Here is a 27272-nt window from a genome sequence, read left to right on the forward strand (position 1 = left end):
ATAAGAGGTAGGAGTTTGGACATTTGAAAAAGAATCTTCCAGGATCTTTAATACTGCCATAATTTTCAGCAAAAATATTTATTAAGTATCTCTTTCATGCTTGGCAGAATCCTTGTGTTTGAGATTATCCTTAATAAACTAGTGTAAACAAGGATGATCCATGTCCAAACATGACAATGACCTAATTCAAATACCTCCGTATGTTAGAATTGCAGCTGTCAAGTGAGCTGAAACAATTTCTCCCAGCCAGCTATTATTTCAACAATACTAAAGACCTGTCCTTAAGAGCCCTGAGTTACTGGGGTTTTTTTCTTCTCATTTGGTAACATCTCTTTTCCCAGAATGAAAACCATGCAAGAAGATGGAAGCCAGGAGATAAGCAACAGACATCTTTCTTAATTAACTGACTCTGATTAAAAAAAAAAAAAAAATAGTGTCGTTTAAGCTGTAGCTACAGAAGTCAGCCTGTGAGACAGAGCATCTTCTAAGTCTCAGATTCACTCCATTCAAGCAGCTCAGCCTGGAAAGTAGCCAAATGCGTGCTTCTAACAACTGTGACCGTGCAGGGGGCAGGAGAGAGAAAGGAGAGACAGAGTGAGGAAGGGGAATGAAGAAAGAAACGGAGGAGGGAAAGGGGAGTAAGAAAAGACAGCAGACAGAGACAGAGAATGAGAGAAATCGTGGGAGACCTGAGAGTGAAGGATAAGGGAGGGGGGATGCAAAGGCAGATTTTTATTGGAAGCAATTGAAGTGGTTGCTATGAGACCCGCTCCAGCAGAGGACCAGCAGCCAGCCCGACGCTGATGGTTCTTACCTCGCACTAAACCTTTCTTTTGACACAGTTTTAGAGTTGCTTAATATCTGAGCAAGCACCTGACACGGGCGACTTTTTCTTTCTTTTTTCTCCTCCCGTCTCTCGGGTAAGATGGAGGTAGAAAACGAAGCCAGCTGCTCCCCCAGCCGCGCATCAGGCGGGTCCAGAGAGTACAAGGTGGTAATGCTGGGAGCTGGGGGAGTTGGGAAAAGCGGTAAGTTTTAATACCAAATGCTGGGGGCGGAGGGAGCTCTGGAGAGGCAATTCTATAGAGTGAAGAATGATGATAATGATAATAATCATGCCGTCGGGGGCTAGCTAGCTGTAGCAATTAAATACAAGTATCTGACAAGATGTTTAAAAGTAATAAGGACTGTTGAAAGATGTAGATAAGTCATGAGAATGGAAAGACAGTAATAATATATAGAACTTAAAAAAAGATCTCTTTTTTTTCCCTTTGATTTTCTGCCAGGTGATATTTGATCTTAATTTGTATGTCCTTTTTAAGGTTAATAACATGATATTTATGAAATAGCCATGGTATGGGAAAAACATGCTCCTGTTCTCAAAAATATAAGATGAAAGAGGTGCCACTAATAGTCAGTGAAATACACAAACACAAACACAGACACAGACACAGACACAGACACACAGGCAGGATTATCAATGCTGAATGTTGTATTTGTTTCTTTGATTAGGAGCTTCCTGTCCCCTTTTCCTTGTCTCTGATCTGACATAGTATGGTGTGGTCTTTGAAAGCCATGAGGAAAGTTGGTTTTTGAAAGTGACAGGGGTTGAAGGAATGGTTTTCTTTGTGGGACCTGTGCAGGTAATCAAACCAAATTTTGTGGTTAACAGGTTTAGAAGAGAAAGCTACATGCTTAAAGGGATATGGGACGTTAGTGGAGGTAAAGACTGGTAAATTTGTCTTGCTACATTATAAACAACAACAGAAGTTGTCAGTGGTCAGGTTTCTTGAGGAGCTCTAAAGGCCAAGTATAACAAATTCAAACAATAGATAGGTAGCACTGTTTGAGGCTGATCAAATGGTGAATATCTTGGGGCTATGGTTATCACTAGAAAATAAAAAGGTAAATATAAATTTTTATATAAATTCAAAAAGATCCCTATGAGGGGATACAGCTGTGGGGGTACCAGAAAACATAAGGAATATTAGAGTTAGCATGGACAAAAATATACACATATATCTAAGTGTGTGTGTGTGTGTGTGTGTGTGTGTGTGTGTGTATTTATTCCATAGTTTTGTGCTTGACAAAGATTCAAAATTGAGGTCAACATTCTTGGCATAAGAAATATCCCCAACCAAAAAAAGCTGATAACTTTGGTAGTGAGTCTACAGGTGGTAAAGAAAAGCTGATCAGTAAAGAAAGGAGAATAAAGAGTAAGACTCGAGACGACAACAAAGGTAAAGAGGTTAGAAACATAGGAAGAGACATAAAACTGAACACCCCTCACACCAACCCCCACCAAAAATAAATAAATAAATAAATAAGGCATTACTATAAGAAGAAAAGAAATAGGTGAATCTGGATTTGGTCAATCACTAAATGCTTGGTCAAAGTGAGAAAAATAAGTCATCTCTCCTAAAAATGAAATGTGAAGTAAAAAACTTTGCAGCTGGGTAGGAATGAAGAGTTTTCTAAAAGCTTTTTTTCTTCTTCTTCTTCTTCTTCTTTTTAATGTAATGGTTTGAAGGGGAAGAATCAAAATAGATGAGGAGTAGGGAGGGAGGGACAGAAGGAGGAAGGATAAAGAGAAAATACTCCATGAAAATAAAACTCTCTTTCGAAAGAATATAGTTGGTCAGACACAAGGAGGAAGAATAATGTGAGAATAAAATCGGAGAGAAACAGCTCTAATCAGACCAATCAACAGAAATGCCACCAACAGTCTGTGAGGTCAGAGAGATGCTGCAAAGATCCCACATTGTGCCTGTGGCTTACTTTCCCTTGCTGGCTGGATATTTTCCTGTTTGACCAGGAGCTTCGGGGATGTGGGAATAGTGTGACTGGTTTTTAGTTATATATTCCGTCGTAATGAACCGTGGAGACAGACGTAGGATAGGGCATCCTTCAGCAATATACTTATCCCGGAGGTGATATTATGTCTACTGTTAGTACTGTTTGTACTAACTAGTCATTGTCACCTTCCCAATAACCAGGCATTTTTGACATCATGAAATGTTGGTAGAAATTTTTGACACAACAAAACACTGGGTAGCTGCTACCTGCACCGTGTACATTAAATAGTTGAGCAAAACTTTTTCAGTGTGATTAACACAGGAGTAGCCAGCTTGCCTCGGAGATGGTTAAACATAAAAGAGGGTTAATAGTTCTGCTGTGTTGTTACTTCAGAGAGAATGGAACTCATAGGACAATTCCAGGTCTAAAAAAATGCCGTGTTTGTGGCTAAACATTGGGAATCAGAGTGATGGAGTCACACCTTCCTCTTGGGCTTTGTCCCTGTGATTCATTTGGTGTTAACAGTATATAAATATTCAAGCACTGATTCTCACCATTAACCTCTTTTGAAAGTTTAAACGTTTGCTTTCAAATGAACTAAAAAAATTTTTTTTTAATAAAAAAGCCACTTTTTCTATTGCTGAATATCTGGATCAACAGACCCCCAATTTACTTTTCTTCCCACAGTTTCAATGGTTTATATGAAAGAATTGTACAATCCTATTAAGGTGGGTTGTATGAGAGGATTTCAAGGAGAAATTTGCTGTTCTGAAGAATCTAAAGAAGATGTATCAAGCGATCATCTGTTTCTAATTCTGAGTCATTCTGAGTCTGCCTTGAACATGAATGAGAAACTCAATTTACTGGAACCATAATTTTTAAAGGAACAGAATCCTGGAGATTGTCTATGCTTACTGTGAAATTAGGTTTGTTTGTTTGTTTTCCCCCTCCTTATCCATATTTTACTAAGACATCCTTTGGTGAGTAGGAAATTTTGGAAGGATTTGCAACTTCACCGAAAGAGAAATTCCCACAAGATTTAAAATGTGTAGGTAAATAACTGTACTGTGTTTGAGAAATCTCAAACCAGCAATCAACAAGTTATTGAGTGGGTACTATGCATGGGCCCTCTGCTAGTTCCCACTGAGAGGAAGCAAGAAGGAAGTGAATCTTCCTGTGGCAGATATGGACACATGGTTTTCATGATAATCTCCAGTCTTCACAATCTAAATAGCTGTTGTCAAAAAACTGAATCCCAGGGGGACCCCTTGTCCTTGGTCACAAAGGTTATAATAAGATTTCTGTGATGTTTTACCTGACTCTTCTATGTTCTATTTGACTCCCTAGAAAGAAAAACAAAGAGTTCTACCACTTACTATCAAGAAGAAAATAGGGTGCCTGGGTGGCTTAGTTGATTAAGCATCTGACTCTCGGTTTCAGCTCAGGTTATGATCTCAGGGTCACGAGATGGAGCCCCATGTGGGGCTGTATGCTGAGCATAAGCTTCTTTGGGATCCTCTCTCTCCATCTGCTCCTTCCCCACCCCCCATATGCTAGCGCTCTCTCTCTCTCTCAAAGGAAGGAAGGAAGGAAGGAGAAAATAGGCCTGTTCATAATGCGTTCTCTACTTGATTGTTATATCTAAAAGACATTTCTACTCTCTTGACTAACACCTTCATTTATGTATCTATAGCTTTTTCATCTTTACATACAAGTACACAAACATAATATTTATATTATCTATAAATGAAAACATATTTATATCATATTTATATTTATATAATTGAAACATATACCTAATGTGATCCGGGAGTGTCATAAGTACTGAGAAAACAGCAACAAGAAGGAGTCCCCACCTTATTTGAAAGATGGAGGAACCCAGGCCCTGGAAGCTAAGGGACTTGCCAAATTCCCGCCCGAGCTGTGGCAGAGTCACATCTAGAACACAGTCCTCCTGACCCCCTTGGTTCCTGTTTTTACTCTGTATCCAAGTTTTTACACAGGATACTGTAAATAAAAATTGGATCAATCACCCAAAGAATTTGAATTAGGCACATTCTAGCCTCCATCTCTTTGTTCCATTGCCTGCCATCTCTTCCCCTTCCTCAAAACAGAGAAAAATAAAATAAAATCTCACAGCTATGGTTCAAGAGTTTAATGGAGCCTAAACAATCCTAGTAGCCTTTTTTGTTTTTTATTTTAATTAGTTTATGTATTGGTCAGAGATCATAAGTAGGCAGAGAGGCAGACAGGGTGGTGGGTGAGGGTGGAGAAGCAGGCTCCCCTCTGAGCAGAGAGCCAGACGTGGGGCTCGATCCCAGGACCCTGAGATCATGACCTGAGCTGAAGGCAGAGGCTCTAACCCGCTGAGCCACCCAGGTGCCTCCCCTAGTAGCTGTTTAAAGCACGAATCTTTCTCTGTCTCTGTAGTTTGAAGCATAAAGGCTTTTCCTCCATGACAGAGCATGGCTAGTGTCTGCTTTCTGCATTCCCATCTGGTTCTTCCAGCTCAGACTCAAATTATTCAGCAGATCTTATCCAATAATAATAAGATATTATCCAGTAATAATAAGATCTTACTTTCCAAGGTACATTTTTCTTACTCTGTTTTATGATCTGAATCGAGGATAAAATAATTTGAGGCGAGCGGGTCATCTATTCCCTCTGTTCAGACAAGACATCTGAGGCACAGAAGTATTGATTTTTGTCCAAGAGTATGCAGAAGGAAATAAGAGATAGGAAAGTAACTCACATTTTTGAACTTGAAATTGTTTTCCATCAGATTTCATGAGAAAAGTAGAGAACGCATTTGAGTATCAGAGGAGACTGACATGGACTTCTCTACTCCCTAGGACACCTTTGGGGATTAGCTTGGTGAAATCTTGTCAAGGGTGAAGTATGTTTGAGGCAGTTGGGAGAAGGTGTTGTTCCTCATTGCTCTTTCAGCCAGGACCCTGCCCTCCAGGACCTCACCATCTCACGGGGGCTGGGGGGGAATATATTGTATACTATAAACTGATAAGTTTATTTTAGGCCTCTGACATAAGAACTGTGGAAGCTCCAGGTAAATGGTGGCTAAATCTGAATGCAAAAGCTAAGAAGAGGTCTCAGCAGAGATGATACTTGCCTTGTGTATGAAGGAATGAACAGGATTTCTTGAAGTTGAGAGGAAAAGTACAGAGAGAGCAGGGGATGGAGGGGGGAAGAATTTAACAGGAACAGGGCACACGAAGAGAAAAGACCATGTGAGGGCCATCACAACACTGAAGGGATCTTGATAACTTGGTAACTTTGGGGGCATTTGGAACAATCTCCCCTGAGTCATACTTTCAAACTATCTCAGAAAACTGTAAAACGTATGACAAAATGAAGCAAATATGCTGAAAGCATGAAAAGGTTTAGAGGACTCAGAATTCACTAGAATGCATCCGTTGTGAATTTTTTTATTAAGAGGAATCTCCTTTGTAAAATAGGCAGACCTGCTCTGCCCACACTCTCCTGCAATTTGTCTCTTTTATACATTGAGTTTTGTGAAGGAGGATTTTGTAAAATGAGAGCAATAACAGTATTTTCTGAGGTAAACAGAAAGCAGCACAAAACCAATTCCTTCAATCACAATGAATTGGTATGAGCAGGTCGAAAATCGAGCCTTTATCTGATGAATTAAATCAAGGCAAACAACCAAGTGCATCATCCCTGTCCCTAAGGCTCTGTGCTTTACCTCATTAGCAGAACTTTGGATCTGACAAAGCTGAATAATTGCCACATCATGACCATGTGTTATTTGAACCCTCTAAATTGCAAAGGCAAAATAAAAAATAAACAAGGGGAAAATGGAAAGATTTCAAGACTCAGCGGCCATCCTCTCACCCTCAATCATCAACACCCTCCTCACACTGCATGTCGCCACCCACCACAGTCCTGTCAGCAAGAATCGGCCAAGAGTGCCAAGTGAGGCTCAACAGAAAAGTAAACTGGAAGCCACTGGCCCAAATCATGATTGAAAGTCTAATCAAGTAAAAGATGTTGATGAACAATATTTCCAAGATCATATCTTTTATTATTATATGATATATGATATAAAATATATAATATAATATAATATAATATAATATAATATAATATAATTCCAAGATATATGCAGTCTATAGATTTTAAACTGATTAAAAAAGACTTAGTACCACCCTATGTCTTTATCAGAAAAAGGGCCCGGAGATGAATACACCTGTATTGATCCCTGACTACCATATGCTGCTTTCCTTGGGAGCCCCAATGGCCAATGATCTGTTGCATTCACCTGACCCCATTTATGCCTCACCTTGATCTTGGGAGGTAGGCGTTAGTGTCTGCACTTCATACATGAGAAAACTGAGCCCACAGAGAAAAGTAGTGGACCCAGAGACACAGAGATATGAAATGATGAGCCCGAGGCACCCACACATGTATCAGTTCAGTGCTCACACTGTTTTCATTTTCCCACGCGGAGAGTTTTCACTGTATTTGTTGAGGAGATGGTACAATGAACCTGAGTTCTGACTTCAGCTGTATCCTTTTAGATATATTTCAGACACCAGACAAAATCATAGATACCAAAGTACATGGCGAATTTTAATTTTGTATAGAAACTACAGAGAGTGTTACCCTGATTAGGTGCAGCGGGAGAGGCATGGGGTTCTGACCTTGTTGTGTTCTGACCCAACAAGATATAGGCATCGAGGACATCTCATGTTCTGGTTCTTTCTGAGGCCCCTGGGGGAAGTGATAACAAGTCCCTCAACTTGGCAAAATCAAGTAACTCGGTAATAAGAAATTATTAAAAACTGAGATTCTGTCAATGAAGAAAATAAATGGGATAAATATATCAGTAAATCAGATGGATTTTTGAAATCTCTTGGATGCTGATCTGTTTTAGAATGTTTTCTCTGTGTGTGTATATTACAGAATAACTGAAAGAAACTCCAGGTCACAAATGGGATATAACCTTCTCTGTCCTTTTATTTAATAAGAATAGAAGAGGGCGTGTGTGTATCTGTATATATCTGTGTGTCTAGACCTATGAAAGGCCCAGAAGTGTTACCAAGAGTGACCACCCTCACCCGATCTAGTGGAGTGAAAGGGATATGTGGACAGAGAACTGTCGTGCAACGTGGTAGGTGCAAAGAGATAGATGTACACACGGTATTTTTTTTTTAATTTTTTATTTTTTATAAACATATATTTTTATCCCCAGGGGTACAGGTGTGTGAATCACCAGGTTTACACACTTCACAGCACTCACCAAAGCACATACCCTCCCCAATGTCCATAACCCCACCCTTCTCCCAACCCCCTTCCCCCCAGCAACCCTCAGTTTGTTTTGTGAGATTAAGAGTCACTTTACACGCGGTATTTTGAAAACCCTGTGCACTGTGGCTCAAGAAGTGAGAGGACACTCCCACTAGGAGTTAGGGGGCTTAGCCACTCAGTTACAGCTCTGGTACCAGAAGCCTCCTGAATTCCTGGATGGCGGATTTTCCCATTGAATCACACTGCCTCTTGTAAACCAGCATAAAATCTTCTCTTAATTGGAGGTTAGGCTACTGATGGGGTGACTATTGTGTGTGTGTGTGTGTGTGTGTGTGTGTGTGTCTTTGCAATGTGGTGGTGCCATGAGTATATGTACACTGAGGGAGGGCAGTCCTCTGCAGTGCTTACAAGCATGCTGGAAACTCTCTGATCACTGAATTTGGCTGTTATTTACAAAGCCCAGCAATGTTCTCAACTCACTCCCTTGGGTTTTGTTCATAAATGTCAGCTCTCTGACGACCATCACCAAGCAGTGCCATCTGCTCTTCTGGATCATCAGTGGGGACCAGCTCAGTGTCACCTCTGACAATCGTGCCAGGATATCTGTCCTGCCCTTTCTGCCTGCTCTGCCAATAGCATCCCATCAGCATTAGAATAGGGCCTGTTCTGGTCTCCACACTCGTAGGTACTTGAGCATCCCGCAGCAGCTAGGTGCACTGGGGAGAGAGCAGTAGGTGCCAGATTCTCCCTGGAGCGTGGGTGAAGCCTAGAGCAGGCTGGAGGATGGCGGAGGAAGCTGAGGATGTTGCTTTGAGAAGGGAATTGGGAGGATGCACCAGGTTGAGAATCCCGGGAAAAGAAATCTGTACTTAACCTAGAACAAGGTTGTAGAGGAAATTGGTGGTCTCAAAACAAGACACTAGCAAGGATTTGATTTTTAAGTGGTTTGATAAGTTGGGTGGTGGGGAAGAACATCTTTGTTCAGAAGACGGCTCGTACAGGGAAGGCTTGATCGGTGTCTGGGTAGTTACTGGCTGACTGGAGAAGGAAACCCGAGAGAGTTGATCACTGCATCCTTTCTCTTCACACACTTTAAAATGAGAAAAATGTCAGTATTGTGTGTGCTGAAGCCTGCGTGCACTCACCAGGAGAGAGGATTCTCGTTCTGTCCAAACTCTGTCTTTCGGATTCTTGCCTCAATGAAAATAATGTGGATTTTGGAGTCTTGAATGTGCCTGATTCTGTTCTAAGTGCTTTATGGATATTATTTCATGAACTCCTCTAAGACACTGCAGTGTAGCTGGGGTGATTATCCTTAGATTACAGAGGAGAGAAGCGAGGCTTGGGCAGGCTGAGTAACTCAGGCGGGAGCCCAGAGCCTGTGGTCACCATGTGGGAGTCACCCTCCGCCACATCCCACACTCTGCACCGTCGTACACGAGACCACTGCCCATCCCACGCTCTCCACCTGCCTGGGATCTGTAGGATGATAGGATGATGCCTCAGCACAGAAATTATGACAGAACAATGTGAGTCAGAGGCTTGAGCATGCAGAAACCCAGACTTGTGTCTTTTCATCTGTAAATAAGGGTTGCACCAGTACCAACCGCAATGACTCACACTTGAGTATGTATAACCAAACCTCACTCACGACAAGTGCCAGATAATGCATGTAATATAAATGGATAATTTGTCTTTAACTAACTTGTCTTTAATAGCATTTGAGCTTGCAGGGACTACTCAAACTCTGAGTCTCCGTTTTCCTCACCGTAAAAAAGTGACATAATTTAAAATTACCTCAGAGGTTTGCTACATAGATATTAGAAAATGGTAATTATAGTGATACATATAATATATTATATGTAATTATATATAATATATATAATACATATAATAAATATTAATTATACTGATATATATATATATATATGTAGTGAATTATCGTGCCCAAGATATTCCGTCCTTATTAAATCTGTTGCTTGCTGACCACCATCCGTTCCTCCTTCCCTTCTCCCCTCTCCCACAGCTCCACCTGAGGCAGTTCACCTTAGTAGGGTGGGGGAGAGTGATGGCAGATTTTTCCATGGGTTCTAGGAAAATGCAATCTGGGTTGAATATTGTTAATGTGTCACTGTGTCTCCACTTGCTCTATGCCTGTTCTTGCTCTCTATATCCTTCTATTGATTAGCTGTGGCTTTAGTCTCTGGAGTAGCCATTTCACGGACAATAATAATGGTGCTTTGCTAGTTACCCTAGTAAACAATCCCTGTATTCATCCTAATTGACCCATCACAGACGCACACACACACACACCCCTTCACTGCCTCACGGAGAAAGGATTTGAGATTTGAGGACAATCTCCTGGCCTGCTACACTAGCCACAAAGGGGCTGCAGTTCAGAACAGAGCAGACCTGTGCTTGAATTGGGACTGAAATTTGTTTCTTTAATACATGGGTTGTTTTAATATATTGTGAAGAACAAGATCTTCCCTTTGTTCTCCATAGTAGCAGCATTACTACATTGAAATGGAGAGCCCTATTTAATGGTTGCAGGAACAGCTAATAATAAGGTACACGTATAGATTTTTGTTAAATGGAAGAAGTCAGACTCTTTATTTAGAAGCACTAGGGGCACATCTGTTATGTGAAATTGAATTGTACGTTAACTAATTGGTCTCCTCCTATCATCTTTTAACCCACATGGACAGCCCACTGTTTTCTGCTCGCCATTTCACCATCAGGGCTGTTGTCCATTTTGCTTTTCTCTTCTCCTGCTCAAATGTCTTCAGTGGCTTACCCATTGCCAATGGGCTGACATCCAAAGTCCATAGGACTTCCGATGTCTGGGACCACGTGGGACTAATCACCAAGGAGGCAGCCCCAAAGCTCATCATGTAGGGAGCGATGTTGTGTTGGATGGCATAGAAGAATCAATCTAGACAGAGCAAGAATTTGGGGACAAGGGAACTGAGACAAATGTCAGAAGTCAGGAGGGATCAGTGAGGGGTTGAAGTAGAAAATCAAGAATACCTTGTCAATGGAATCTGATGAAGTACAAGCACAAAGATCTAGAACCAAGGTTACAAAGGTCAAGATGGGCAGAAATGTAATTTTATGGCGGTCCTGATATGAGAGGATTTCTTGCAGTGTATCTCTCATTTCTCTCTTGGTCTCATTATCTCTGTATCTCTGTCTGTCTCCCCCCCTCCCTCAGTGGGAGCTATACCCCGATCAAAAAGACCCATACCTACCAGACAATCTGTCTTCCAGACAAATTATTCTACTTTTAGCCCTCATATTCTGTAGGCTTCTTCCCAATAGTTATTCACGTAATTATTCCAACATAATCTCTCTCTTCCTTTCAGTTTCTCCAGTTAAATCCTTCCTTCAGATTCTGCACAAGTATTTTCTGCTCCTTCAGATCACCCCAGTCTACTCCTTCAGATCCCCTTACATTTAAAATTCTTTCTGACTGTTGATTTCATCACTGCTCACAATTACACAGGTTCTTCTAGTGTCTGGCTTGTGGTCTTAAAATGTTATTTAAGTCTTGCATTTTTATGTAACTTGCAGTCTTTTTATACTTTCTCTCCCTATCTTGAATGCAAATTCTTGCAGGCTAGGAAATAGATTTTATATTGTCTTTTCTCTCCGTGAAGCCTATGGTAGTAAATTCTCAAAAATATTTATAAATCCAATTTCCTTCTTTCATCTTTGAGAAAGGACAGGGAGTAAGACACCACACTTATGTAGTAAAATAAAACTAAGCAACATCCTAAAATTCTGTGGTGCAAAGAGCCCTGGTTATAGAGAAAGAAACTGGAACCAATAAAAGCACAGTAGGTATGTGAGTAGAAAAGAGGACGTAGTTTGGGAGGAGCCTAGGCTCAGGCTAGCATGAATACTCTTTGAGGACAATGGACTTGAAGATGAATAAACCCACTCTATGTTTAGGATACTCAGAAACACGAAGAAGTCAAAGTCAGTCTGTGGACCAAAATCTGGCAGAGAGGCAAGAATAAGTAAGATGTATGTGCCATGTTGCAAGAAGTGATGGTGTGCTAGGCAGATGCTGTAGAATCAGGAGCAGCACACATTCCTTGACAGCCAAATGACAGGGACAGTTGGCCGCTGAACACAGATGAGACACTGAAAATAACTCATGTTTTGTTTACCAACCCATTTTCCACCTGATACCAGGATGAGGGTAGGGTGGAAGAAAATTATTTCATGAAATGTTCTCAGGGGCACCTGGGGAGCTCAGTCAGTTATGTGTCTGCCTTCCTCTCAGGTCATGATCCCAGGGTTTTAGGATGGAGTCCCACCTGAGGCTTCCTGCTCAGCAGAGAGTCGGCTTCTCCCTCTGCCCCTCCCGTTCTCCTCTCCCCTTCCTCCTGATTCTTCCGCATCCCCCTACCTCCTCGCCCTCCCTATCCTCCTCCACTTACCCTTTCTCTTCCCTCTCCGCCTCCCCTGCTTGTGCTCTGGCTCTCTTGTAGGCGCTCTCTCTCTTTCTCTCTCTCAAATAAATAAATAAAAATACTAAAAAGAAAGAAAGAACGAGCAAACGAAAGAAATATTCTTGGAACACCTTAGTAAAGAGCCTATAGAACTCTTCTTACTCCTGCATGTTTTAGTTCAAAATGCTTATTAACATTTCAGGGAAAAATTATTTCTTGATTAACACTGACAAAAACTAAGTTAGATTGTGATTATAACTCTGAATTCTAAAGCAACCACAAGTTTCCACATATTTTTCCTCTGAGGGTGAAAATTATCCCAGGTCATGATTTCATTTTGACAACTTTTGCTCTAAAATGAAGGAAAAGTGGCATGCTAAAGCATAGCAGACAGTCACAGAACCAGGTTGTAATTAAGCTATCGCACTTTCTTTCTGGTTTTAAGAAGCTCTAAAGTCAAGAAGGCAAGATCTATTCCAGAGGTAAAACTGTTGTTGATATCAAAAGAAAAAAATAAAGTTTTCTGTGCCCATTCCCGCTTTTTTCCCCAATGTTTACCTATGTACTTCTTTCTACATGTTTGGTTATAATGAAAGAGCATAAGTAATCTAATATCAGCTTTCAGAATTCCTTGAGACCCACGCCACAGACATTTTTAATATTTTTCTGCCCTTCAAATATGTATCTTTCACTTTCTTCATTCATCACACACACATATCACATCACAAAAGCAGATGGAAAATATTTTTACATAGAATACTCTGCTGTGACAAGCACACAAGTTATCTCCCTCCCTGAGCTTATTTGCATTTTCCTTGAGTGTAATTCTAAGACAACCCAGTGTGTCTGAGGCAGTGTGGACTTTGAAGATGAATAGACTCACATTGAAATTCAGTTCTGCTACTTATAAGGTGAATGACTTTGCTGATTCTTCTTTTTCTTCCTGATCTCTTCGCGTTGGAGGATCCAGGGTTTATTCCTTGAAACTCACCTCATCTTTAATTTCTTAGATTATTTCATCCACCTTGTGGCTGTCTTTATATATCTTTGTATCTTTAGAGGAAATTAAATTAGTTTTATATGTAGATTAAAACCAGGAGACGTCACTAACATGATTAAAATTAGAGACTAACAATACCCAATGGAGACAAAGATGTAATAGGAGTATGAATGAGTACAACTGCCATGGAAAATGGGTTGGCACTATGTATTAAGTTGAAGATAATGCATAAGTTGGCCATATGATCTGGCAATTCTATTTCTAGCTATATATACCCAGCAGAAACTCACACATGTATGGACCAAGAGGCATGGCCAGAGTGTTCAGAGTAGAATTGTTCCCAAAGTCCCCAAATTAAAAGTTGAAATCTCCAAAATGCTCATCTGTATAAGAGTGAATAAGTCAATTGTATTAGAATAAATTTAACATTACAAGATGGGATTGGGAGAGAGACAAACCAAAAGTGACTCTTAATCTCACAAAACAAATTGAGGGTTGCTGGGGGGAGGGGTTTGGGAGAGGGGGGTGGGGTTATGGACATTGGGGAGGGTATGTGTTATGGTGAGTGCTGTGAAGTATGTAAACCTGGCAATTCACAGACCTGTACCCCTGGGGATAAAAATACATTATATGGGGGCGTCTGGGTGGCTCAGTGGGTTAAGCCACTGCCTTCGGCTCAGGTCATGATCTCAAGGTCCTGGGATCGAGTCCCACGTTGGGCTCTCTGCTCAGCGGGGAGCCTGCTTCCTCCTCTCTCTCTCTCTCTGCCTGCCTCTCTGCCTACTTGTGATCTCTCTGTCAAATAAATAAATAAAATCTTTAAAAAAATACATTATATATTTATAAGAAAATAATAAAAATTATTGGAAAAAAAAGAATACATTTAACATTAATTTTATATAAGGGGTTTGTGTGTCTGTGTGTGTGTATGACAAAGAAAGGAACACCCATAAAATTTGAATATTAGTCACTTGTTGAGGGAAGGTGGGAGGAGGCGGTCGTTGAGAAGGGCACAGGGAACTCTGCAGTTCAGGAAATGCTCTTGTTTCCAGGTGTGCGGGGGTAGCATAAGTATTGACTTTGTGATCCACCATAGAACTGTAAAATTTTCTTTTGTGTCCCTTCTTAAAGTATACTAAGTTTCATAGAAGAGAAGATTTAAGATGGTTTAAAACATTGTATCTCCATTCTAGACTTCCTTCCTAAACTCCAGTCTTGTATTCAACTCTCCACTTGACATCTTCCTTAAATAGCTAATAGCAATTTCCAACTAAATATGTCTGAAACTAAACCACTGATCTTCCCACACTTGTTCCATGTAAAGCTTCCCTCATATCAGCTGGTGTCACCTCCCTCTCTCTAGCTGCTCAGGCCCCAGATCTTGGGCTGCCATCGCTCCTCTCCTCTCATGCTTACATGTACAAGTCGTAAGTCCTTCTGACTTTATCTTTTACATGTATCGAAAGATCTCCTTTTCTCAAAATTCAGCTATTACTACCTTGCTCCCAGGTACCATCTACTATCTGTCACCACCCTGGTCCCATGTACCATCTACAATCCGCAGGATTCTCCTAACTCTTCTTCATGCCTCTACATCATCCCCTGGCATTTATTCTCAACACAGCAGCTACAGTGGTCCTTTTTTCCCACATTCTATATGTAAGTGAGATCACATAGCATTTGTCTTTTTCTCTGTGATTTATTTCACTCAGCATAAAACCCTTAATAAGGCCCATCCACATTGTCTCAAATGGCAGGATTTCCTTCCTTATGGCTGAATAATTTTCTAGTGTGTGTGTACACGCATCTGTGTACACACACACACACACACACACCAGTATTTCTTTCTCCATTCATCTATCGATGAACACTTAGGTTGTTCCATATCTTGGCTGTTGTAAGTAATGTTGCAGTACCCTTGAAAGTGATTTCATTGAGATTCATCAATTTTCCTTGAAGAGTCATTTAACGTCTTGAAGGTGAGGACCCAGAGGTGAGACAATTGAATCATATAGTGGTTCTATTTTTTAAATTTTTTGAGGAAACTTCATACTGTTTTTGATAGTGGCTGCACCAATTTTCATTTTGCCAACAGCATGCATTTCTATCTTTTCTCAGAGTGGTCTTTTTAAGCTAAAATTCAGATTTTGTTATTTTTGTGTTTAAAACACTGCCATGGCCCTGTTTCACTTACAGTGTTCTTATGGTCCATGTCACTTCTCTGATACACCTACCATCTCTCTTGCTTTCTTCCAGAGTAACAGCTTCCTTGCTGTTCCTAAAATATGCCAGACATGCATACTCTCCCCTTAAGGCCTCTTTCTAGCTTTTCTTCTTCCTAGAATAATTTTCCCCAGATATCTGTTTGGCTTGCTCTATTTCTTTCAAGATTGTTCTGTTGTTTTTGTCTCAATGGGCTTATCTTGACCAGCTTATTTTATTGAAAATCCTACCTATATATAACACCTTCTTATAATATCCTTTTCTTGGACCCACTTTTTTCTTTATGTAGTACCTATTATTTTCTAACCCAATTATTTATTATGTTATTGTTTTCCTCCAATCAGAATGTCTTTGTTCTCTCAAGTTCCCTGTGCATAAATGAAATAAAATTACCTGAACATGAGAAGACTCCCATTTCTTTATCTCTAAAGCATGGATAATAAGGCCAGGGGATTGTACGATTCAAGGTATTAGCCGTGGAGATGGGTAAGCCGTGGGTAAGAAAGGAAAGAATTGATAGGAAAGTATCATTGGCCCATGCAATTAGAAGTGTGGTTTTTGCCATTGAGCAAAATGGGATTATTATATGTAAAGTTTTAGGTTCTAAAAACTCAGAAGCTTATTCTTTCTCTCTTTTTAAAAGTTTTATTTATAATCTCTAAGTAATTTCTATACCCAACAAGGGACTCGAACTCACTACCCCGAGATCAAGTTGCATCCCCTTCTGACTGAGCCAGCCTGGTGCCCCTCTCTTAATCTGTTGTAGCAAAAGAAATATACATTCTCGGCATTGTAAAGAGACACAGCATAGACCTATCTATAATCACTAGATGCTTATATTCCAGTGGGCTCTAGACCTTTTCAGAAAGAACTTATACTGTAGGTCTGATATGAAGATTAAATTCAAATAAAACAGTGTCATACTTAAGAGTAGATGCATGATAAATGTTTGAAATTCTTCTTTATTAATAAAATGTCTCATGGTTGAGGTGAGTAAGAAAGAGAAGCATTAATAGGTATAAAGGAAATATGCAAATTTACATTTACACATTCTAGTGGAAACGGAGTAAATAAAAACTTATTTATAGATCGTAGTAATCTTGGAAATCTCCCTATTAAAGAGGTTTTTGAACAAAACTATTCATGCATTTAATATGTGGCTAGAGGTATTGAGCTCTTGCTTTCCACCCATTGTTCTGGGGACTGAGAAGCACAGCTTTCACCCCCACATTCACAAAAACTAGCATAATGGTAACAAGAGACTGGGAAAATACCATCACCAGAGCTTTAAAGCTGATAATGTTGGCGTTCACTTTTCTGTTTATCTTTTCCACATAAATGTGCCTTGGGTGAGTTAGACAGAACCAAAATAGAAAATCAGAGGTATCCGTCCTCTACTGTCCCTATTTGATCCTTTCTTGTCACAGTCTTTGCCAATAGTGTGGAGGTTTCTCCCAGGTACATGGCCCAGATGTCACCATCTTTCTTTCATCCTAAACTCCATGTGACTGTTCACTCATCCAAGGCTGGGGTTGTTTTGCACAGTGCTGAAGAGCCCATTTCTGAAATCCTGTTACCGACATCCGAATGCTGCGTCATTCGCTCAGTAGTGCTGTGATCTTGGGCACCTTGCTCGGCGTGCCTATATCTCACTTTCCTTCACTGTCAAATAGGGAGGATGATGCACTGGTCTTGCGAGGAATTAATGCATGCACTTCCAATGAATTAATCAGAATGAAGTGCTCAGAGCAGTGCCTGGCACGTCTATATCAGAGCTAGCTACTGTGGTGATTGCTGTCATTATGATCACCGTTATTATAATGTCTTTCCAAGAACCTATTCAGTCTAATTCTGGCCAAGAACTGGGTTTTCTACTTTTTGTCCAGTGCTGAGATGACTTCTTTTTCTCCTTATTTCCAGAAGAGCATTTCTCATTTACTTTCCTACCTGCCACAGCTGCTACCTGAGGTTTAAGGTAAACATATATTTGTGTAGCCCTGAGCAAATGGGCTAGAGTGATGGGGAGCCAAGGCCAGATTTTCTAACCAGTTTCTAGGAAAACAGGTGGCTGCTGAATCCCAAGCCTCCAGTCTTTTTGAAAGCAAGGGACGTATTTCCATCATTTTGAAAACTCTTTGTTTGACCAGGAGGACTCCCTGCCTAGAATCATCCCAAACACTCAAAGAACTTTCTAATCCTTTTTTCCAACACTGCAAGCTTTTGTTTTAAGTGAAAAACCCCATGTACAGGGAGATTTTAGAATCAAATGATTTCAAAGGAGAAGTAGAGAAGCCAGGGTAGCTTCAATAGTCTGTTCAGTTTGAGCTTATCATGGAAGGTCACAGCTTGTACGTCTCTCTGGGTTGCTCTCCATCACTCCTGGCATGTGCAATTATTTTTAATTTTCAAATTTTATAGCTAGCACTTGAGCTACACCAGCTAATCCCTATCTAACTAATAAGGTCCTCTGCTTCCACCTTTATTGATTAATTATCTGTTGGAGTTTTTAATATCCATTTGTGTTTAATTTGCTGATATTAAAAATGCCTCATTCCTGAAAGTGATGAATGGTCTTCCAAAGGATAGGACTCTGGTTTTGATTTATGTAATATTGAGTTCACTGGAGTCTAGCTGAAAACCTGCCATGGGAGATCATTGTAATAAAGAACCCAATAAGAGTCTCTCTTCAGGTCTTTGAGAACTTGCCTACTGTCGGTGGATAAACTCTTTTGGGTTTTTTGTTTTGTTTTGTTTTGTTTTGTTTGTTTTTGTTTTGTTTTTAACCCAGATTTCTATGTAGATCTTTAGCACCAACTTCCAGAAAATGCTCCCAGTGGGACCTGTCCCCTAAACAAATTTTATGCCTCCCTACCTAACTTCTGCATGGGTAGTCATACTCAATGACCATCGAGGTTCAACGACTTTCATTTTCTCTGCCTATTTAAATTCCATTTGTTCTTGAAGAACCAGGAAGTGAACATCCAAACCTACTGTAATTTGTGAATTTGTAATTTGTCTTCCTCTCAAAATTCCTAACTTTACTAGAATAGCTATACCATTCATTTAATACTTAACAGATTCAAATCTATATGTTTAACTTTCTCTGTGTATGTCTTATCCATTCACTATGCTACAAATTCCTTAAGTTAAAGTCCAGTTTAATATTTTAACTAAACCAATAGCTCTTGAAATATGGTCCCCTGGCCCTTAGTGGCTGCAGTATGAGTACTTGTGAGAAATGCAAATTCTTTCCCATCCCAGGTCTGCAGAATTAGAAGGAAGCTCTGAGGTTGGGATCCAGCAATTTGTACTTTAATAAGCTGTTTTGGTAATACTGTTATAAACTCAAGAGTGAACACCAAACTTGTCCTGAAATTGGCTGTACATCAGAATCACCTAGGAGAGTTTTTAAAGTACTGCCAGCTGTGTACCATTCCCAGTGATTTGGATTTTACTTGATCTGGGGTGCAGCCCCAACGTTATAACCCCACATGGTTATATTGTGCAACAATATTTGAGAATCAGTACTCTTTATCACACTTTTCTTTTTCCCTATATCTCCCTGATTGTCTTGGTAGGTCATGTGTTTCTAAGAAGGTATCCTTTTTTTCTAGTTATCTAATTGGATGGCATATAATTGTTCATAGTAGTCTCTTAGGATCCTATAAATTTCTGAGGTATCAGTTGTAATGTTACCACAAGGCTCTCTTTCTCTCCCAGAATGACCAAGGCTAAGCAAGTACCAGACGCTCATATATTTGTTAGTTAAAATGGGTAATTTTAGTTGTTTTTTTAAATATGTTTAATGACCAAACATGATTTTCTTACCATCTTAGAAATTATTATAATTTTCATTATTATTAATATTTTCATGGTAGCACATATCTTCGAATGGAACAAAATGAGTACACATTATTGCTACCTGAAGAGGAATGAACTCTACAGTCCTGTGATATGATGAGCATGCTTTGCTTTTCTTAAAAATGTGGATTCACTCTTAAGTTTAGGAGCACTATCCTCCTTGTTAATCTCAAGGGATAGTGTTTAATACCGTGACAGAGGAGAACATGATCCGTGGCTCAGATTGGCTCAGTACCAATTACTAACATATGGACCATGAAAATTCAAATAGGTTGAATTTTATAGTTCTCTTCAATTCTTCTTTGTCTGTTTGGCTGGGGCTGATCCAGCCTGTCTTAATTAGAAAAGGTTCTTTCCTGGACCTCCTGACACACAGTAGGTCCACACTTGTCACAAATCAGTGTTTCTAGTCATTCCTTTGTTTCCTTCCTTCCATCTTCTTCTCTGGTGTGAAACGTTCTCCCTGCTCTGCTTGCTCTGGTTTTTGAACACGTACTCTATGAGAGACTTTTCATGATTATTGATACCTCTGCAAAGTTTTGATTATTGTAAATACAGATGTTGTTGTGTATAAATATTCACTGTGTCTTAGTAAGTCAGAATCACTCAACTGAGAGTCAAGGGAACAAACATCCCCTAATTGTAAGTTCCTTGCCTTTGATATCAGATAGAAAGAAGTATAGTAGATAATATCCAAATTCTGTATACATTTTTTTCAGAAATAATAATGTTAAATATCTCATCCAATCAAACTGTCTTGGCAATTGAGTTAAATAGTTAGAATCTGCATCTTTGAAGTATTACTCAATCAGCCAGTGCATGAAGTTATACTGCAGATAAATGCATAAAATAGATATTAGAGATATAATTTCCCTTATGCCATTTTGGTTTAGATAATATGATTACATTAAATTTTAAATGAAGTTTGTGTTTTTACATACGGGCTGCGGTTTGAATACATTTTCTCCTAAGTAGTAAGCTTTAAATTTATTTGTTTATTTTTCTATGTTTTCATACTGGATCTACCAAGTCAGTTTTTCTAACTGATGGGAACAACAGCTTGTTAATTTATGTCTACCATTTGACTTGTTTTTAATCCCTCGTTTCTTGAAGCTATCTCTCTATGTGCCATTCCAAATACGTAAATTAATTAATTGTGAAGCTTTGATACCAACAGTGGAGGCATTTCTCAACAGAGTTTCCCCAAACATATTTCCATGTGAAAAAGTCATTGTCATTTTCTATGTCATCAAACCCCTGTTGTCCTGAATGTCTTCTTTAGTCCATTGAATGACATTAAATTCAGTCCGAAGTAATTAAAAATTCATAGTGCTATCAAGAACCAGATAAAGGAAATACTACTGTCTATATGACCACTGATACATACACAGTGTAGAATGACTGGAAAGCAAGAGCAAGGTAAATATAAAGCCTATCTATATAGAGACATTTCAAATCCAGCTCCAACCAAAATTCCGTAACTACTCAGTCTCTGTAATCCCAATGCTATGATAGTCAATACCATGAAAATATATAATCTCTCAATTTCTCTCCAGCTTCCCTTGATCTTCCAAGCTTTCCATCAGAGCCACAAGGCACAGGAGTCTGGGGCAAAAATGAAAAAAAAATAATTGTTTTTGGTGGATTGTTTGCATTAAATTTAAAATTTGAAACATTACATTAAAAAATTTTTTTTGGATTATTGAATTTTCTGCTCCTCCTCCTAAATTTTGTGTTTGCCTCACTCTATTCCCAGCTTGGCTTTTAACTTTGTACCACATATACATTATTGCCTATGTAGCCCAAAACTTGATAGCTCATCTTTTGTAAAGCCTTTCAACATGCTGTAGAAATGAATATTATGTGAACGTAAAATTTAGTTTTCTAAGAGATAGTGTCGGTAGTGACGTGAGCAGCAACTATATCCCACAGTCTGCGTGGCCTTCATCAGTTCCCACAGATGGTCCTACCTCAAATTTCTCTCCTTAACGAAAGTGCTAGAAGTAAATCATGCAGAAATCAACTTTTCTTTCCTTTTTCACTAAGCTACCACAGAACTGACTTCTTTGGAAATTTCAGTTCTGAGGAAGACATTGTCTTCTCTATGCTGACGGGTTCTATCACCTGTAGGATGTTCACTCTCTATGCCCTTGTCAATATTTAAAGGTGCCTGCTTCTGAGAAACACAGCTTCCACCAGTTCTCCGTTCTGAGAAACAGAGAGGGGCGATCAGTAGACAAGCAGGGTCTATAACACTAAATTGTTGGTGGTAACATAGATTAAAAAAAAAAAAAAAAAAACCTTCTCTGAGATATAACCAAAGTAAGACTGTCCTATTGCTACACAAACTCGGGGAAGCACATTTTTATCTTCTCAGTGAAAACCAGCTGTTTGGCTTTGCCATTGTGAGTAGACAGTGAATTACAGCAGACTTTGACGGACTCTGAAAGATGAGCATTTTCCTTGATTGACAGTGATGCAATTTAATAAGGAATACCACAGTAACCTTCACTCCTTTGGGGTTCACTTCTCTCATTTAAAAAATGAAAGCGCTGAATTAGTTTAACTAGAGATGCTTTCCAGGGCTTAAAAAAATCCCTCCACCTGCCCTCATGATTCCTCAAGAAGTTCCTCTGTTTGACTCTAGGTAATAAAGCAAGTGTTCGTAGAATTACACTATAATTTCATTCTTTGTTAAAATTATAGAAGCCATTGTGTAGAAATTGTATAGAAATAACTCTACTTCCATATAAATATATACCATGTCTTTGTCAAAGCTTCCATCAGCTAATGTTTGATGATGAAAATCACATCATTTAAATCGTCTCTTTCACTAACAGAAAGACCAAAGTTCCCGTCACTATTCCAGACTGGTCCAACACAAAGGTAAAATAATAGATCTATATCATAAGACCTAAGTTCCAGCCCAAATTTCTTGCTTTAATAATACTATATTGTTTGCAATTATCTAATGTCATCTTGCCTCCCTATCAATTCTTGGGCACTTGCTTCATAATAAGCTGTTTTGAGCACAAAATAGTTCTTGCCTGTTGAGCGTCTATCCTCACAAGTCAATATGGAGCTTCTATTTGAAACCATTATCCTCCCAGTTCATAGCTACATTGGTCTCTCATCCAAAAAGTTGTCTAAAATGCTCCCAAAATGCCCTGAGTTAATCTTGAGACTATAAGTTACAGAAACTCAACTATATACTCCATATTGAGTGAGATACCATTTTCATGTGGTAAGATAACAAACATTGAACTTTAATTAAATAGATTTCAGAGGATAAAAGCACTTTTACACAAAGTAGCTCAAGGCATCTCATTAAAATCTCATAATAGTGTGAGCTGGTCAGGCAGGTATGATTTCTTCATTTTAAGCATGAAGAAATAGATCTTCGATTGTGGTTCATGAAAATAGATGGGACCTCGAGTCTTCTAAATCCAAGAGCCTTAATCTGAAGAGTAAGGATTTAGATCTCTGTGGAGTTCTTGCCAAAAAAAAGCATATATTTCTTGACTGCATGTGCCTCTCCAGACCAAAGACTCTGTTTCTGTGCTAACAGTTTTACAAAGGTGGTGGATATCCTGCTAGGTGGGAAAGCAGACATTTAAAAAAATATATATTGTGTTTGCATGTAATGCCATAGACAAAACAAGGCTGTGACCTGTTCTAACCATAACTATCACTAAAATTATCCATGAAGTAATGCATATGGAATGACAAATGATTCAGGATATCAGTGTTTGGAATTATATCAGTGCTTGGCATAGTTTCATTTGGATATATGTGGTACTTACTTTAGATACATTTAGTACTTAGCTAGATGTAGCCAAGATCCAAGGAAGAATGGACTCTGATGTTTTAAAAATATTGCAGAAGAAGGAAAGGTTAAATAAAACAGATGATATTTTCTCTCAATTATCACAGACAAGGGATAGAACCATGAGCATTAAGAATCCTAAATAACAGATTATCCAAAGGTCATCTTTGTCTTTGGAGCATATAATGTAATTTCTTTTGTAGCACATCTTCCTGCTATGTAACTGAACAGCCAATTTTGTTTTAATTTCTGGAGAATGATCAGTTTAAGGTGAAGGACTCAGGGGCATATGTGGCTCCCCAGCAATTGGGCTCAGAGTCCCAGCCACAGGAGAGAGTCCAAATGAAGATAATCCTGAACTACTGTGCATAGCCACATTTACAGAAGCAAGGAATTTCCTGGGGGTAGGGGGACTGTGGGAAAGGCTGCATTATTCAGCATTTTATTTCCTTAACATGTTTTGTACCCTCATTTGTTATATCACCCAAAGCAAAGGAACAATATAAGTGCCAAAACAGATGTTCAAACTTCAAACAAGTTTGGTCATGGCGACAACAAAACAAAAACAAAAAACAAAGCATATCTCTGTTTCAAGCTTTGTATGAATAGTCTGGTCTTCCCTATGAATTAGTATATAAATATTTTGAGGGCAACAATTATATTGTCTCATCTTGAAGTACAGTACAGAGGCCAATGTCTTGAAAAGCATAAATACTCAATGTATATATGTTGAAAGAAAGAATGAACAAAACATATGCTCTTTACTTTTAAATTTAGAAGAGGGGAGCCTTAGTGGTACAGTCACTTACTCATCCAACTCTTGGTTTTTGCTCAGGTCTTGATCTATGAGTTGTGAGATTGAGACCTGCATGGGGCTCTGTGAGTGCTGAAACTGCTTAGAGATTCTCTCTCTCTCTCTCCCTCTGCCCCTCCTGCCCTCTGTCTCTCTCCAGAGTAAATAAATAAATCCTAAAATAAATAAAGAAATTTAGAAAAAAAAAAAGTGGAGACTTGATTTTTTAAAATAGAAAGACCTACCTGAAGAAGTATAGCTTGACTGTCAGTTAACTTTATTTTCAATTAGCTTTCATTCTATATTTCCCCCCAATAACTAATGACAAAACTTTTATGATATCTTAATCAACTCTTTCACAGAAACCTCTTTAGACTGACTCTGTCAGGGACAAATATTATGTGGAGAATATTGAGCATAGATATGTTCCAATTGACTTTCTTTTTGTTGGTTACTATGGATTTAGGTAATTTGAAGTGGCTGTTTGATAGCGATCCAAGGAAAGTGGCATGAGAACTGTGAAAAAAAAAATTTTTTTTTAACCAAATGAGCTGTGTTCATCAAAGTTCACTTCAAGTTCAAGAACGTATTTGTGGACAAATTTCATGAATAATTCATTTTTAATTTTGCTATTAGCTGTTAATAAAATCAAAGAATGATTTATGATAGACTAATTTGCTACAGCTAAGTATATTTCTTATTATCCTGTTTCTATTCTTGCCCTGAATTACCACAGTTGGGTTTTTTTATTTGTTTCTTTGTTTTCTGTTTTTCATGATGAGAGCAATTTATGTAAGAGAGGCATCATAAAAGTCTACCTCATGTGTACTCACTGTATAGGAACTAGGCAACTTTTCATGCTGTTTCATTTTTCTGATTAACTACTCTTATTGTACTGCCTACAAATAAAACACCATTTTTAAGAAATACTTCAACACTGAAGAACTTGTAATTAGGCATCGTTGTTTTATACATCACCATTTAAAACAATGCTAGGTACCTCAAAACCTCTCCAGAAAGACAACTTCAAATAATAAATCATTAATAATCCTTTAAAAACATTTGGATGTCTACAAAGTTTTTGCTCTGTTTTTGCAGTTCTCTTAGAGCCAGTGAAAGCTGGTATAGAGGGTAATGTGCCTATTTCAAAGAGGACAAATCAGAGATACTGTTTTGCTCAAGACTCTGCAGCTATTACATGGCTGATATCAAACTAGAGCCCGTCCCTTCTGATTGTTGGTTATTAGCTTTGTAACTGTTCCTATATGAGTAATAAATTATGAGTATGTAAAATTGAAATGCAATATATTAAGACACAATAGACTAACAAATGTGTTTAACTTGAGGCAAATTTTGACTTCTAGATGTTTCTCTGATATCATTTTTCACTTGGTGTGCTTCCAAAAAGAGATTGTGATATTTGTGAATGTCACTGAAACACCACATGGTTGTTCAAGAGGTGGGGTGCCTCTCCTTCCTCTTGCCACATCTGTTTGCTTCTCTCCTCCAGCCCTTCTGTGTCTACTTGAACAGTGGTCTTTAGACTGGTGAGCTGCAGAATGGCAGCTGGCCCCCAGCACTACCACACCAAGAACCACCAAAGAAATACAGCAACTTTATTTCAGGAATGATAAAGAGCAAGTTATACTCAATAATCCTATGAGTGGTCTCTGTGTTGTTGGCGTAGGTAGGCAAATTCCGTCAGTCTCATCACTGAAACTTAGAGGACTAACTGAATACAAAAAAAATATCCTCCGAAGGGCACTTTGAAATAAGGTCACAGGTAGCTTTCAGTTACAGTATTACTGCAAACACATACTCTGGGATCAGAGATAAGAAAGAACCATGGTGCTATTTTTGGGTGGGACGGAGTAAGGTCAATTCACAATGAATTAAAATTAATCAAAAACCAAAGAGTTGTTTGGGGATCAAAGGGTACTTAAGTGATTCATGGGGTTGTTTTGAAGATTAACTCCATTAATATATATAAAATTCTCAGAATAGTGCCCAGCACATAGTAAGAGCAGAGTGTTATTATTTATAGCAAATATTGAAACATACCCAAGAATTACCAGGCATGGTCTTCTCACCCAGAGGTCTGGGGTCTATAGGCTTCCTGTTGTGTGTCGGACCCCTTGCTCTGGCTCCCCTTGCCAGCTTTGACTGGTCAGTGTAGCTGCTGAGCCTCTGTACTGAGCGGCTCTTGACTGCCTTTGGTGGACTGAGGTGTGGTCACCATCCCCAACTTTCACATTAAAGTGGGCATCATATAGTGGGTCATTCAAGGTCATTCAAGATCTATCTCCTTATGCCCCCCTAGCCACTTTTAAGTCCTATAACAGCTCCCTCCACAGAAACTCTCTTCCCGCATTCTTCAGTTGATCTCCTCCTGCCTGCCAACTCTACCATGATGGCACTTCCTCAAAGAAGCCTTTTGCTTCCTTTCCTTTCCCTCCTTCCTTCACTTTTTTCCACCTTCCCCCTCATCCTTCTTCCATCTATAGGTGACAAGGTGCTCCCGCATCTCCTCACATGTCACTATGACACAGACAGCAGTAACTCTTGAGTAATAGCTTTCAGTCCCCTCATAGAGTACAGTGGTCCCCTCCTCCACCTCTGTGCTTTCACTTTCCACATTTCAGTTGCGTGCTGTTGCACAGCCAACACTGGCCAGTCCAAGACAGATCCAAGGAACCCTGAGAAGGTGAATAGTCCTCTAACATGACATCACAATCATTCATCTCACCATATAGGCATTATCTTCTTACCTCATCACAGGAAGAGGGGTGAGTATAGTATAGGAAGGTATTTTGAGAGAAAGACCACATTCACACAACTTTTGTTATAGTATGTATTTTTAAAGATTTTATTTATTTATTTGACAGAAAGAGACACAACAAGAGAGGGAACACAAACAGGGAGAGTAGGAGAGAGAGAGCAAGAGGGAGAGGCAGGCTTCCCACTGAGCAGGGATCCCAGGACCCTGGGATCATGACCTGAGCCAAAGGCAGATGTTTAACTACGGAG

The 27272-nt window shown here is 39.2% G+C and overlaps 1 protein-coding gene across 3 annotated transcripts in view; it reads left to right on the forward strand.

The window, feature by feature from the left end:
• Positions 1-560: 560 nt before the first annotated feature.
• RIT2 (Ras like without CAAX 2) overlaps positions 561-27272 on the forward strand; it is a 386580-nt gene continuing 359868 nt past the window's right edge. Inside the window, exon 1 of one of the 3 annotated variants that reach the window (XM_059138698.1) lies at positions 561-1028. Coding sequence is in view for 1 of the 3 variants with exons in the window: in XM_059138697.1 (XP_058994680.1) it covers positions 926-1028 (103 nt within the window). In the remaining 2 variants the exon portion in view is untranslated. The remainder of the gene's footprint in view (positions 1029-27272) is intronic. The other 2 variants (XM_059138696.1, XM_059138697.1) reach the window with 2 other exon arrangements.

Source organism: Mustela lutreola, chromosome 11 (assembly GCF_030435805.1).
Source record: "Mustela lutreola isolate mMusLut2 chromosome 11, mMusLut2.pri, whole genome shotgun sequence".
NCBI classification, from domain to species: Eukaryota; Metazoa; Chordata; class Mammalia; order Carnivora; family Mustelidae; genus Mustela; species Mustela lutreola.